The sequence below is a fragment of the Lissotriton vulgaris genome, chromosome 11, assembly GCF_964263255.1.
Source record: "Lissotriton vulgaris chromosome 11, aLisVul1.2, whole genome shotgun sequence".
NCBI lineage: Eukaryota > Metazoa > Chordata > Amphibia > Caudata > Salamandridae > Lissotriton > Lissotriton vulgaris.
In genome coordinates, this window is record NC_141699.1 from 918,027,445 (window position 1) to 918,043,856 (window position 16,412).

At 46.7% G+C, this 16,412-nt stretch overlaps 1 protein-coding gene across 1 annotated transcript in view; it reads right to left on the reverse strand.

Moving 5' to 3' along the window:
- The window catches only part of LOC147683687 (phospholipid scramblase 1-like), a 604,007-nt gene that overhangs the window by 442,525 nt on the left and 145,070 nt on the right, over positions 1 to 16,412 (reverse strand). Inside the window, exon 3 of the mRNA XM_086944890.1 lies at positions 11,225 to 11,367. Within this exon, the coding sequence (XP_086801016.1) occupies positions 11,225 to 11,367 (143 nt within the window). The remainder of the gene's footprint in view (positions 1 to 11,224; positions 11,368 to 16,412) is intronic.

Consider the following 16,412-nt stretch of genomic DNA (forward strand, 5'->3'; position numbering starts at 1 on the left):
TATAGTAGCAAAGAAAAGGAAGAAAAAGAAAATAGAAACCTTTTATTACCAGAGGAGGGCCAAATCCAGAGCCTCCCGGACTCCCAAGCCAGAAATTGTACTCCCCCACCCCTTACATGAAATTATCGCAATAAGCAGCAAATACAAAATGAGGTGGAAAGAGTCATCACTGCAATACGTGCCGAGGAAGCGTCCCAGGCCTTGTCCCCACCAGCCATCCCAGCACAAATCATCACATGAAAACCACCTAGCCCTGACCAGATCGTAAATGTCCACCCAGCCATGGCTCCCGACAAGCGTTCACCTCAGAGAGAACAAAGACACAAGATGGCCACCCTCGGCAGAGTCGAGAAATCCAGGAGTAAAATGGACGCCGCCAAGCACTACCAGGTCCATTGTCCCAAGGAAATGTTGTTTTCAGGGACGACTGGGTTCGAAGAGTGTAGCTCAGAAATAGCGGAGCTTGCTGATCAGGAACTGCCAGGAGAGCCAGTTGCTGCGCCGATGGCGCTGTGGACAAGGGCTGCAATATCACGGCTGGAATAGCGATTTCCAGCAGTAAGGGAAACACTGTAGCGCTGCCAGTAGAACTATCTGCAATACGCTCGGGCGACAACATTGTATCGCAGTCGGGGCTCGGTGAGGTTAGATCAGCACCGCGAGGGCCACAAGTTGAAGACATAGGCGCCTCTGAAAGTCTGGTTATTTCTTTTTTTTATTTTTTTATTTTTGGGAAACCTTTATTGTGCAGTATAAAGAGAACAAATACGGGCCTACAACCACCAGGCCGGCCACAATATCATTTAAAGCACGAATGTAAACAATGCGGCGACACAGTAGCTCATCAAAACAACATAGCGAACAATTAGAGTTACACCGGATAACACCGTGTTACCGTGTCCCAGGAGCAGTGAAGGTTAATTTTAAGATTTTGTCCCAAATATCAAGTTTATCTTTTTTAAGAATAGTAAGTCAAGGAGAGCAGAGTCCGTGCAAACACTTCATGACCCAATTAGGCGACTTCATCAAGCGACAATCAACAACAACAGGAGCCGAAACCCCCCAGTGAACATGACGGCACAAGAGTATACATAACAGGATAGTGAAACCAATCAATAGGCACCGTGCCCACCGTCGCCCACCCACTACCAATCCCATTCCCGGACCCAAGATAGACATAGGAAAAGAAAAGAACTCAAGAATAAGGAGAAAAACAAGGCCCATAGAACTAAAAACAGTAACTAAAATCTCAACCCCCCACCCTACACGCATGCAGAGGCTATGGTCCACCCCCCCCAGCAGTGTGTCTGTCGCCCATTAAGGAACCCGAAATATAGTAGCAAAGAAAAGGAAGAAAAAGAAAATAGAAACCTTTTATTACCAGAGGAGGGCCAAATCCAGAGCCTCCCGGACTCCCAAGCCAGAAATTGTACTCCCCCACCCCTTACATGAAATTATCGCAATAAGCAGCAAATACAAAATGAGGTGGAAAGAGTCATCACTGCAATACGTGCCGAGGAAGCGTCCCAGGCCTTGTCCCCACCAGCCATCCCAGCACAAATCATCACATGAAAACCACCTAGCCCTGACCAGATCGTAAATGTCCACCCAGCCATGGCTCCCGACAAGCGTTCACCTCAGAGAGAACAAAGACACAAGATGGCCACCCTCGGCAGAGTCGAGAAATCCAGGAGTAAAATGGACGCCGCCAAGCACTACCAGGTCCATTGTCCCAAGGAAATGTTGTTTTCAGGGACGACTGGGTTCGAAGAGTGTAGCTCAGAAATAGCGGAGCTTGCTGATCAGGAACTGCCAGGAGAGCCAGTTGCTGCGCCGATGGCGCTGTGGACAAGGGCTGCAATATCACGGCTGGAATAGCGATTTCCAGCAGTAAGGGAAACACTGTAGCGCTGCCAGTAGAACTATCTGCAATACGCTCGGGCGACAACATTGTATCGCAGTCGGGGCTCGGTGAGGTTAGATCAGCACCGCGAGGGCCACAAGTTGAAGACATAGGCGCCTCTGAAAGTCTCGCATCGTCGAGCTTCCTGCCCAGCATTCTAGCGCTCTCACGCCATTCAGCCATTAGATCGGCAAGCGCTAATAAAATGGAGCCGCAGTTCAATCCAGGCAAATTATCCATCTTGCCAGCGGTGAAAATAGGGTCCCAGGCCATCAATGCAATCCAGGGCAACTGGCAGCGGGAGGACCACAAGAGGAGTCCCCCTCCCCGGTCAACTCTGGGTGGGGGCAAAACCAGAAGCAGGCTCCGCTAGCTGGGTGTACGCCAACGCGGGGAAGTACAGCGCGTCTCACCTGAGCATATTTCAGGCAGCCGAAAGAAGACTGCGCGATAGAGGCTGGTGTGAGTAGTCCCGGCGTGCAGTCCGTGGTAGAACGCCAGCCGTGCCCCAGCGCAGTCATTTCAAGGAGCTCCGGCAGCCGCCATATTTGCAGAGCAGCCCGGGTCTCAGCTCCAGGGCTAGGAGCGGCCGTTAACGTAGCTCGGCAATATCTCCGGCTGGGGGGCTGGTAGGGCCCTCGGAGGAACACCAGTAGCCTCAGCACTCCTTCACCGTCCTCCCGCCATAGAACGATATCAGGATAGGAAGCAGTGTGTAACTGCGGGAGACAAAGGCTCGAGGAGCCGGGAGGCTATACGTCCGTCTCCGCCGCCATCTTGGCTCCTCCTCCCGGTCTGGTTATTTCTTAATTCAGTTTAGTATCCCCAAAGATTGACACCCAAACCCAAAAGAGCCCCTGTTCAGCAATCTAGGCAATGGTCCAAACTGAACATTATAGGCTGGCAAATAGCTTTGAGCAAGTCCATCCTCAGACTTTTTGGAGAGTTATATGCCTCTTATCGAGTATTTAAGGAATGGATAGACTCTACACTGGAAATGATGGTACCTCGAAGCATTAGTCGATCTCCCAGAGCCAGAGTAAATAAATGTTGGTTTTCACCAGAGCTAAAAGTTTTAAATAAGGAAATATATGAGACAGGAAAGAAAATGGAGGTGTCAAAATGATGAAGAAAGTACACAAGCCTCTATAGCCTGTAAACAAATCTTTAAAAAATACCACCACGCAATCTGCAGGCCCAAGTTGTATGATCTTGCGATAAAATTTAGCAGGCGGTACATCCCCCAAGAGAAATATACAACATGCTCAATTTGATCTTCAAACATAATGTGGCAGGATCAGGGCCTCTCTCTCTGTCAGGAGAACAATGTGAGCAGTTTGCTCACTCCTTTCGTTCTTGAAAAAGTCAAAAACATTTATGACTCCCTAGTGGTGCTACAAGACCCCATTACCTCACCAAAAGCCATAAGTGCGGATAGCCAGACGTCTGCAGGATTTTTATCCTTTCCAAGAATTAACACAAATGACATTTTTGGGGTAGGAAGCACAATTAAATTAGGGTCTCCGTTAGATCCAGTCCTGGATAACATTCTGTTGAACGTAGGAGAAGTCATACTGTCTGCCTTAAAAGCCACATAAAACACCTCTTTGGAGGAAGACTCTTCCCAGAATCATGGAATCACTCAATCATTAGGCCTCTGCTAAAAAAGGCCTAACTGGACCAGAAAACTATAAACCTATTTCATTATTGCCCGGCATATGTAAAATCCTAGCGAAGTGGTTGAACAGCTCTCTTTCAAAGTTCTTGGATACCAACAAGTTGCTGCACCAAGATCAGACCGATTTTCATTTTGGCTGTACCATGGAGACAGCTCTTTTGCTGGGCTGGCTACCAAATATATGAGAGTGAATCCTTTTTGCATTTGAGCTCAGCATTTGATACGGTCTCCCACTGAGTCCAGCGAGAGAGGATAAAGGCATCAGGGATCACTTGATCTGCATTAAAGTGGTTAATAGTGTTTGTTAACCAAAAGAAGTTTTCAAATCAGCAAAGGCCTTTTTATGTCTGAAACCTGCAAATGGTGATGTGGAGTGCCACAGGTCTCTGCACTGATCCCTACGCTTTTTTAACATTTATGCTAAATCACTCCCAGATATCATCTGTTCTCATGGTTTTACTAATGTATTTTATGTGGACGATACTCAAATTGTCACCTCTATATCTCCAGACACCAACACTCCCTCAAAGAGACTCTATACATGTCTAGAGCAGGTGGCCAGCTGGATAGTGGCAAGCTGCCTAAGCTGAATGGGGACAAATCAGAGGTGATGGTGGTAGGCAATAAGCCATCACTCTGGGAACAACTAACATGGCCCCCATGCTTGTGAGAATCCCCCGCCCCAAAAGCTGAAGTGAAGAATCTTGGTGTCATCTTAGATAAGAATCTGACCATGAATCCAGAAGCCAAAAAGATAGCAAGCACTTGCTTTGGCCTGCTAAGATATTTAGGGAAGACACTTAAATGGCTTCCATTGGAATGTGGTAAGGACGGTGGTACAAGGCCTGATACTTTCACGCCTCAACTACAACAACTTATTATTTCTGGGTAGCCCAACCTATGTCACAAAAAAACTGCAGGTCATACAAATTGTGGCAGCACGGGCACTTGTGGGCCTGACCATATTTAATTCAGCACACCCAGCTATTCTACAATTACATTGGCTACCCATCAACGGACGCATAGAATTCAAGGCTCTATGCATCACCTACAAGCTAAAATGCTCAGCATGTCCTCATGTATTACAACACCGCATCACATCACATACAGTCACAAGAGCACCAAGATCAAATGATCTTTCCCTCCTTACAGTTCCCAGAACGAGGGTAAGAGGCCAATCATTCGCTTTTCTCACGGCCATGTTGTGGAACTCTCTTCCCTTACAGATTAGGTCTAATAACAATTTGGCACATTTTAGGAAACAACTAAAAACATACCTTTTTAGATAAACTATTAGGCCTTTCTTAGACATGTTGTGAGCTTTCCTTTTGTTAGTGCTGGGAAGCCTGATTTGGGCAGCTGTTTGCACTCTACAAAACCCTATAACATAACACAACATAACATAGATATATCCTGGAACCAACCACAATCCTATCCCTGGACCCGGCTAAAGCCTTTTAAATGTTAAAATGAGATTACATGTTTGAAGCTCTAAAATGCATGGGCTTGGGTTCCAATGACAGGCCCTGGCTAGGGTTGCAGTACAACACACCACTAGAAACCACTAGCGAGAGTTTGGGTGAAGGGAACCTACTTGGGGCCCTGTCTATTTCCCTGAATGATCAAAAGGCACTTGAGCCCCATGACTTTTTGACTGTGAAGCGATGCTTTGGAGTGGGGGTTTAGTTAGGATGGCACATGGGAAGATCACGTCTATCTATATGCTGATAATATCCTACTTTATTTGATGTACCCAGAACTGACCACTGACTGTATGTTACAGGAGTTAGACCTTTTTGGCGACTTTTCCTGTTTTTACATTAACTGGTAGAACTCTGCGTTGTATCTTCTATCAGTATGGTCACCATTGCAAACCATTGCAAACCTTACCGTGTCTAATTCTCAAAAGGAGGGATTCAAATATCTATATCACTAGGGACTAAGACTTTCATAGAAACCTATACACAGTCCCCAACAAATTTCACATAGATGTTACGTTCTGATGGAGCTTGCCATTAGCTCTTCCTGCTTAAGGTGGTAGTCTTGCATAAATGTATATATACCTTCCAGAATGCCCTATTGGTTAACTGCAGAGCTCTTCAAGAGGGTGGATGTTGAAATGAGAAAATTGCTCTGGGATAAGAAGCTAGCCAGAACCCGCTATTGGGGAACCAGTTAAGAGAGACTATGAAGGAGGATCACACTCTTGGATATTCAGGCATACCACTTGGCTTCCCAGTTGCCTCTTGGGCATACAATGCCACATTGTACAGCTGTATATTAGGATGTTTGACATTGGACAGGAGGACATTAACAAGAGAAATGGGACTTAATTGGTACCAGCAGACTGGGAGATATTTGGGGAATGTCACTAGAAGAACTTAAAACTGAGTTCAAAATGGGAGACAAATCCACCACCTAGCTTTTTCTACAATATACCTGAAAATTGCCAGCAACACCCCAGGCACCCTAGTAGACCAAAAGACTAAATTTGAGGAAGATGTCTGCAAGTTCCTGGATGGGAAATGTAAGAAATAGATTAGTGCCCACTGGTCGGGCTTCCATTTGGTACAATTGAAGATACTGTACAGGGATATCTCACTGGGCCACTCCTTGCTGGGATAGGCTATTCTCCAAACAATTATTACAAGTGGACAGAAGAAAACGCTCCTGCATATGTTATGATAATTTCAAGTGCTGATAACCCTGTAGTCTGGGGTGGGAAGATGGCTTGCAAACATTTCGGGTTCAAAGGCACCACCTTCACCCCAGTCAAGCTCTGTATGCTTGACATATGGGGAAATATAACCAAGCAAAGATACCCCACAAATCTGCATAAATTGACATGGACCGGTGCCTGCTCGCTGGGTGAAAAACAAATCTATGAAAGTAGGGGAAGCCCAAAAAACGGAAAAGGTTCTAGCAACCATGGCAGTCGAAGTAGATGGTGAAATTGACAGGATTGTATATTTCCAAAAGGTTGTAATATAGGACACTTAGTATGTGTTTGGTGCTCCATGCGGAAGATGGGTTGAGGCAGGGCAATTTGCAACTGTAGGTTACTGGTTTGTAGAACTTTTTAAATAAAAAGTATTTAAATCTTTCTTGGGGGAAGAAAGCAAATGATGAAAAACATACATATATCCTTTAAACACTGTCTCTCTTACCATCAGATACTATAGTATTGCATTTCATTATCTGGGCAGATGTCCAATTGTCATCTAGTGCATGACTCTCCTCTGTTGCCCTTCTTAATAACTAGTTCAAAATACCTGCTGTAATATGTATTGGTCTTAGCATCCTAGGATCATATTTTAACATCTAGGACCCTGAAATTCATCACTGAACCCCTCTCTCTAAAGAGCACTGGTGCTTCACCTTTTAGCTTCATGCCCAACATCTGCTCGAGATCATTCTACCTGTACAAATGTGATGGGGGAGTTTGAAGACCCATTTACTTAGGACAGAGTGGCATGTGTCAGTCAATAGTAGCAGTGTGAGTTCCGTGTCTCTTTTGTCTTTGCTCATATTCTCTACTCGTTAGTATCCCATTGGAGCCAGCTGTATCTGTAAAGGAAAGCAGAAGCAGAGTATCGTCAGCGTAGGATATCAGTGCAATCCCTGTGGATGTGATATCCTATGCCAATGGTTAAAAGTAAACATTGGACATGGTGGGTCCTAATAAAGTGCCCTGGAGGAAACCATGGGGTAAAGTGTGTGACTGAGAGCTGTGGCCTGGAAGGAGCATTCAGAGAGAAAAGATGCAAACCAGGACAATGCCACCTCACCTATACCAATGCGTTGTAAGCACTGCAATAGGTTTTGTAAGACTCCATATCAAATAAGGCACTCAAGTCCAACAAGATCAGGGCTGAAGACCGGCCTTCGTCCAGGACACTACGAGTTTATTCTATGACTGCGAGAAGTGCAGATTTCGTACTATGACCGGGCTTGGAAAAAATTTGGGAAATATCCAAGATGTTATTGACAACCAGGAACTTGGTCAGAATACCATTAATACCATTAACCTGTTTCTCTGTTAACATCACAAGAAAAGGGAGGAGAGAAATAGGACAGACATTTTCAGGTTTGGAGGCCTCCAAAGAAGGTTTCTTCAGAAGGGGAATAATCTTGACGTGCTTCCAAGGACTTGGCACGTGGGCTGACAAGGACAGACCAATCACTTTTAAGCAAAGTGGGAGAAGAGAGTCCTGAAATTTGAGCAACAGATCAGGTTTGAGTGGATCTGCAGGTGAGAACGATTTAACTTGCCTATAAAGGGAGAGCAGCTCAGGCAGACACAAAAGAGGAAGAAAATTGAGGGCCGGTGTAAGACTGCTAACAGCTGTCAATGCTGTGGTGTCTAGCCTTCTCACCCTAACTGCGCCAGGTATGTCCCGGGCTCACTGTGCCACTGGATTCAAGCTATCCTGGCTGATAATGGGTAAAACCCGAAACCGATCCTTGGATGCTTCTTTCCAGTCCAGGAAAGACTTGGCTTGGCAGTTCGGGCTGGAGTGTTCCCATGAGGCACAAGGTCATGACTGATTTGCATATGACCAGGTCTAAATTGGGGTGACAAAGTGAGCAAAATATTGATGGATTTCCCCCAGATCTCTTGACTGGGGGTGTATGTTTTGATTTGTTCTGCATTCCATCTATCAACTGTGTGTCTTTTGCTTTCTTTCCCTAAGTGTGGCAGGTATGCTGAGACGTGGGTCCCGGGCTCATTGTGCTACTGGATTCAAGCTTTCTTGACTGATAAGGAGTGAAACCCCGAAACTGGCCTTAGGATGCTTGTTTCTGGTCCAGGGAGGACCTAGCTTGGCTGTTTGGGTTGGACTGTTTCTATGAGGCACAGGATCAAGACTGATTTGCATATGTCCAGGTCTAAATTGGGGTGGCATGGTGAGAAAAATAATGATGGGTTTAACACAGATCTCTTGATTTGGGGTGAATGTTTTGATTTGTTCTGCATTCCTTCCATCAATTGTGTGTCTTTTGCCTTCTTGCCCTAAGGTTGCCAATTATGCCTAGACGTGGGTCCCGGGCTCACTGTGCCACTAGATTCAAGCTATCCTAGCTGATGAGGGGTGAAACCCCGAAAACGGGCCTAGGATGCTTGTTTCTGGTCCAGGGAGGACCTCACTTGGCAGTTCAGGCTGGACTGTTCCCAAGAGGCACAGGGTCAAGACTCATTTGCATAAGGCCAGGTCTAAATTGGGGTGGTATGGTGAGAAACATAATGATGGGTTTAACCCAGATCTCTTGACTGGGGGTAATGATTTGATTTGTTCTACATTCTGTCCATCATTTGTGTATCTTTTGCTTTCTCCCACTAAGGGAGAAGGGTATGCCCAGAAGTGGGTCCGGGGCTCACTATGCCACTGGATTTAAGCTATTCTGGATGATGTGGAGTGACACCCTGAAACCGGTCCCAGGATGCTTGTTTCTGGTCCAGGGAGGACCTTGTTGGCAGTTCGGGCTGGACTATTCCCATGAGGCACAGGGTCATGACTAATTTGCATATGGCCAGGTCTAAATTGGGGTGGTATGGTGAGCAAAAAAATGATGGATTTAACCCAGATCTCTTGACTAGGGGTGAATGTTTTAATTTGTTCTGCATTCTGTCCATCAAGTGTGTGTCTTTTGTTTTCTCCCCCTTGTTTTCGCCGGGTACACTCAGACATGGGTACCAGGCTCACTGTGCCACTGGATTCAAGATACCCTGGCTGATGAGAGGTGAAACCCTGAATCCGGTCCCAGGATGCTTGTTTCTGAACCAGGGGGGACCTCACTTGGCAGTTCGGGCTGGACTGTTCCCATGAGGCACAGGGTCAAAATTGATTTCCATATGACCAGGTCTAAATTTAGGGGTATGGTGAGCAAAATAATTATCGGTTTAAAACAGATCTCTTGATTGGTGATCTATTTTGATTTATTCTGCATTCTGTCCATCAATTGTGTCTTTTGCTTTCTCCCCTTAAGGGTGCCGGGTCTGCCCAGAAATGGGTCCCGGGCTCACTGTGCCACTGGACTCAAGCTATCCTGGCTGATGAGGGGTGAAACCCCGAAACCGGGCCTAGGATGCTTGTTTGTGATCCAGGGAGGACCTCACTTGGCAGTTCAGGCTGGACTGTTCCCAAGAGGCAGAGGGTTAAGTCTGATTTGCATATGGCCAGGTCTAAATTGGGGTGGTATGGTGAGGAAAATAATGATGGTTTAACCCAGATCTCTTGATTGGGGGTAATGATTTGATTTGTTCTACATTCTGCCCATCCTTTGTGTGTCTTTTGCTTTCTCCCACTAAGGGAGGCGGGTATGCCCAGACGTGGGTCCCGAGCTCACTATGCCACTGGACTTAAGCTATCCTGGCTGATGAGGGGTGACACACTAAAACCGGTCCCAGGATGCTTGTTTCTGGTCCAGGGAGGACCTGGTTGGCAGTTCGGGCTGGACTATTCCCATGAGGCACAAGGTCATGACTGATTTGCATATGGCCAGGTCTAAATTGGGGTGGTATGGTGAGCAAAAAAATGATGGATTTAACCCAGATTTCTTGACTGGGGGTGAAAGTTTTAATTTGTTCTGCATTCTGTCCATCAAGTGTGGGTCTTTTGTTTTCTCCCCCTTCTTTTCGCTGGGTACACTCAGATATGGGTACCGGGCTCACTGTGCCACTGGATTCAAGATACCCTGGCTGATGAGAGGTAAAACCCCGAATCCGTTCCTAGGATGCTTGTTTCTGGACCAGGGAGGACCTCACCTGGCAGTTCAGGCTGGACTGTTCCCATGAGGCACAGGGTCAAGATTGATTTGCATATGGCCAGGTCTAAATTTAGGGGTGTGGTGAGCAAAATAATGATGGGTTTAACCCAGATCTCTTGATTGGGGATCTGTTTTGATTTGTTCTGCATTCTGTCCATCAATTGTGTCTTTTGCTTTCTCCCCTTAAGGGCTCCAGGTATGCCCAGACATGGGTTCCGGGCTCACTGTGCCACTGGATTTACGCTATCCTGGCTGATGAGGGGTGAAACCCCAAAACCTGTCCTAGGATGTTTGTTTCTGGTCCAGGGAGGACCTGGCTTGGCAGTTCGGGCTGGACTGTTCCCCGGAGACACAGGGTCAAAACTGATTTTCATACGGCCAGGTCTAAATTGGGGTGGTATTATGAGCAAAATAATGATGGATTTAACCCAGATCTCTTGACTGGGGTGGCTGTTTTGATTTGTTCTGCATTCTGTCCATCAATTGGGTTTCTTGTGGTGCCTAGCTTCGGTACAGGGACATTCAAGAAAAAGTGCCAGTAGATATCCTCTATTTTGCCAGTAAATTATTCTGCTAACTTCTCACAATGCACACTAGCAGTATTGAATTTAAAATGCACTGGCATAATTCACATTACACCATTTACACACAATCCCCCAAATGGGGTAACTATTTGTTGCAGTGCACAGCACAATTTAATTTACATTTCACTTTAATTTATACAATTCATTATATTTAAGGTCAGATTCCCAAAGCTTTGTTCCATGACTGTGACTTACTCTAGGAAATTCAGGAGTTAGTCACACAAAAGTCATGTATAATCACAATAGGTCAAAACAAAGTTTTAAATTAGGATGTTAGTTTTCAAACTGTACCTGAGTGAGATCGTTCAGTAGTGGGTATCTTATGATGGCATCTTGACCTGGTGTGCTATCAAGTGCTCCCTTCCTCACAGGTTGATTTTGAATTGGGAATGCTGCATTACTCCCAAAACAGCTTTCAATAAGGTCAGGATGCCCTGGTGTGAGAAGGATTACATAGTTAATAGTAATATGAAAACAATGTCAAGGCAATGTCATTCTTTTTTGTAAACTACAACATCTTTTTATACGATTCCTTTCAATCATACACTGAGAGGAGTAATTAGAGCATGTGCTCACAGAGTTAGGGCTTGTTTTAGAGTTTGTCTGGCAATATAAGTCATTGCAAATGCAATGGAGTGCCCTATCCAACAAACTCTCGGTCTGCAAAGCTCATTTAGAGATAACGGACCTTCAGTTTTCTGTCAAAGGACCCCCCCTTTGGCTCTTGCTAGCAAAAGCTTACTCTAATGCCCCAAATGAGTTGGTGCTGTCAGATATTAAAATACTCACTCTATTTAGGATGGACACTGTAATATCTTTTTTTTCTTTCTGTCACCACAAGTAAAAGCTTGGTGGAGAGGAACAGGAAAAAAAACATTGACACCCACACTGTGGGAGAAAACATCCAAAGTGTGGGGGGGATTATTGATATTTGTTTTTCAGAAACAAATTCATGCTTTTGGACTTTGTTAATGAAAACAAAAATTCTGTAAACGTTTGATGAACTGATGCTAAATTGAAGACCGCAGTCCACCATAGCTCTTGCACAATGAATGGAACAGGTTTGATGGTGGTTCCTTTCAATGTACAGAGATTACCACTGGTTAGGAAGTCATCTCTAAATATGGAAAATAAGTATCAGGGTGGTGGAGATAATATGCTCCACCACCATGATGGGTGGAGTCTTATCTGACGTACCCTAAATCATTTAGGGGTAAAGTTATTGGTAAGCTAGGGGTATTATTTGGTGTTGTTTTGCTGTTAAAGAGCAAGACAAGTGGCGGGACAATACAGGCAGACCTATTTCACCACCTTTAAATATAATGATGTCTTGTTGACCATGGATATACAAACACACAAAGGCAATATTTAATGTTTATATTTGGCCTGGACAATGCATGTGTTGTGATTTCAAGACCTTTTGTTTTCATATCCATAGGCTCAAGGACAACTCAATACTTATCATTGGTTGGATTCATTGTCACTCTCATTTGTTTGCACTTTTCTTGTCTCCTGCTGTACGATTGCTTCCTGTTTGTGTGTTTATCCTGTACCTGGATCCTAGATACATTACTTGTGTCTGCTACACATTTTTTAGGTGTTTTTTACTTCTGATTTAAGCATCATAGAACAATAAATCTATTTCAAATGTCTCCTTCATTCACTTCTCCTCTCTCTGTGTTCCTCCTTCAGTCAGCTTGCCCCCAGTCACCCTGCCACCTTTTCTGGTCTGTGTTGCCTTGCCGCTACACTCCCTCTCTCACCCTTCCTGCCTCCCCTGTCCATGTTCACTTACCCCCACTCTCCCTCCATCTACTACTTGTCTGTGTTGGTTTGCCATTTTTTTCTAATTTTTGTCCATGCTGGTTTACACACACTCTCCCTCCCTATCTTGGTTCACTGGCCATTTAGGCTTGCCCCCACCCTTTGTCCCTCCATTTGTTCATTATCCATGTTGGCATGCCCCCAGCCTTACTCACACCCTCAGTTCATTGTCTGTGTTGGCTTGCCCCCACACTCCCTCTGTTGCTCATGTTGGCTTGCTCACCCTTGCTTACCCTCCCTCCTTCCATTGTTTCTGTTGCCCTGACACCTCTCTCACTCTGTTGTCCATCTTGGCCCTCTATCTGCTATAAACAAACAAAAGTATATGATGCAGACACCACTGGCTTCATCATAGTGCTCTTTTTCCCCATACCCGCTGCCATTCAAATTGCCTCCCCCCTCCCTGTCTGTTTCCATCGAAAGACAGTAAGATAAAGAAATGCAATGTGACACGGTCAGCACCAGCCTTATCATAGTGTATTTTTGTTGTTGTTGCTTAGAGCATGCTGCCCAGCAGTTCCGGTGCTCTACAACATGTCTAAAATATTATTGACCACGGGAAGCCTACTTGTTTTACCAATGCTCACTTCATACTATTTGCCACTCTCCGAACAGTAGCGATACCCTTCTGCATAGCATCCGTGTTCGAGAATCTAAATGATTCTGCCCCAGCAGTACTGGATAAGTATGTAAAATGTGTTCCGGCAAAAGCAGATTAAACAGTTCATCATAGGTTGTTTCCACTTTTTCCTCTTCACCTTCCACCAAATTTAGGGGCTCATTAGGATGGCGGACGGAAGTGCCTCCGCAGACCCAGAGTATGCGGAACAAGCCTATTTTCCGTGCGCCCGTCGCGGACACTCCGTCCGCCAAATCAGGATACCAAATACGTGCCAAAATCCTTCCACGGCGGTAGAACACGGTCCGCCGCACCACCACACCCAACCACGCGCGGACGTAACCTTTCCAGAGACTCCGCCGTACGGACTGACGACTAGGACCGTCCTCCAAATCAAGATGGCGGAAAACACACACAAAAGCGCGGCGGAAAAACAACCTGCCTGAACACGGCGGATGCTCCACAGCGACCATACCCACCACGAGCCGCACGCCGACATGGACCCTGCACTACAGGCATACCCGATACTCTACGCGATCCAGTACGTCCTCGTCTTGGCCCACCATCGACGACGACCGGCAAGGGCGGTGACGTAGGGAGGGGGGAGTGACATGTCCCGAAATGCACATATGCCTGTGTACGGCAACGCCTCCAAGGGCCCTGACCCAGGTAGGGGAGAGTGACACGTAGCAGAACCCACCGCCCCCAAGAAAATACCAATCCACACCAGCATCACACACGCAAGAATGACTCTGACAAAGCACGACACATTAATCCCAATTTTATTTACGCAGATTCGGAGCAAAGTCACAGTCTAGGATGGAGCATGGCCATAGTGGACACCAGAGCAGGAACATCAGATGCAGTACATCAGTATGAGGATAGCAACAGGGCAGTGTGGACACCAGAGCAGGTACATCAGAGGCAGTACATCAGTATCAGAACAGCAACAGGGCAGCAACAGGGCAGTGTGGACACCAGAGCAGGTACATCAGAGTCAGTACATCAGTATGAGGATAGCAACAGGGCAGTGTGGACACCAGAGCAGGTACATCAGAGGCAGTACATCAGTATCAGAACAGCAACAGGGCAGCAACAGGGCAGTGTGGACACCAGAGCAGGTACATCAGAGTCAGTACATCAGTATGAGGATAGCAACAGGGCAGTGTGGACACCAGAGCAGGTACATCAGAGGCAGTACATCAGTATCAGAACAGCAACAGGGCAGCAACAGGGCAGTGTGGACACCAGAGCAGGTACATCAGAGTCAGTACATCAGTATGAGAATAGCAACAGGGCATTGTGGACACCAGAGCAGGTACATCAGAGGCAGTACATCAGTATCAGAACAGCAACAGGGCAGCAACAGGGCAGTGTGGACACCAGAGCAGGTACATCAGAGTCAGCACATCAGTATGAGAATAGCAACAGGGCAGCAACAGGGCAGTGTGGACACCAGAGCAGGTACATCAGAGGCAGTACATCAGTATCAGAACAGCAACAGGGCAGCAACAGGGCAGTGTGGACACCAGAGCAGGTACATCAGAGTCAGTACATCAGTATGAGCACAGCAACAGGGCAGTGTGGACACCAGAGCAGGTACATCAGAGTCAGTACATCAGTATGAGAATAGCAACAGGGCATTGTGGACACCAGAGCAGGTACATCAGAGGCAGTACATCAGTATCAGAACAGCAACAGGGCAGCAACAGGGCAGTGTGGACACCAGAGCAGGTACATCAGAGTCAGTACATCAGTATGAGCACAGCAACAGGGCAGTGTGGACACCAGAGCAGGTACATCAGAGTCAGCACATCAGTATGAGAATAGCAACAGGGCAGCAACAGGGCAGTGTGGACACCAGAGCAGGTACATCAGAGGCAGTACATCAGTATCAGAACAGCAACAGGGCAGCAACAGGGCAGTGTGGACACCAGAGCAGGTACATCAGAGTCAGAACATCAGTATGAGCACAGCAACAGGGCAGTGTGGACACCAGAGCAGGTACATCAGAGTCAGTACATCAGTATGAGAATAGCAACAGGGCATTGTGGACACCAGAGCAGGTACATCAGAGGCAGTACATCAGTATCAGAACAGCAACAGGGCAGTGTGGACACCAGAGCAGGTACATCAGAGCCAGTACATGAGAGGGCCAAGTGCTCCAACAGTCCATTGCACTGAAAACGTCCATCAGAGGCAGCACATGAGAGGGGCTAAGGGCACCAACAGTCCTTTGCACTGAAAACGTCCATCAGAGGCAGCACAGGAGAGGGCACAATGCAGTTTCAGAACAGCAACAGGGCAGCAACAGGGCAGTGTGGACACCAGAGCAGGTACATCAGAGCCAGTACATGAGAGGGGCCAAGTGGTCCAACAGTTCATTGCACTGAAAACGTCCATCAGATGCAGCACATGAGAGGGGCTAAGGGCACCAACGGTCCTTTGCACTGAAAACGTCCATCAGAGGCAGCACATGAGAGGGCACAATGCAGTTTCAGAACAGCAACAGGGCAGCAACAGGGCAGTGTGGACACCAGAGCAGGTACATCAGAGTCAGTACATCAGTATGAGGATAGCAACAGGGCAGTGTGGACACCAGAGCAGGTACATCAGATGCAGTACATCAGTATGAGAATAGCAACAGGGCAGTGTGGACACCAGAGCAGGTACATCAGAGGCAGTACATCAGTATGAGAATAGCAACAGGGCAGTGTGGACACCAGAGCAGGTACATCAGAGGCAGTACATCAGTATGAGCACAGCAACAGGGCAGTGTGGACACCAGAGCAGGTACATCAGAGTCAGTACATCAGTATGAGAATAGCAACAGGGCAGCAACAGGGCAGTGTGGACACCAGAGCAGGTACATCAGAGGCAGTACATCAGTATGAGGATAGCAACAGGGCAGTGTGGACACCAGAGCAGGTACATCAGAGGCAGTACATCAGTATCAGAACAGCAACAGGGCATCAACAGGGCAGTGTGGACACCAGAGCAGGTACATCAGAGGCAGGACATCAGAGGGCACAGTAC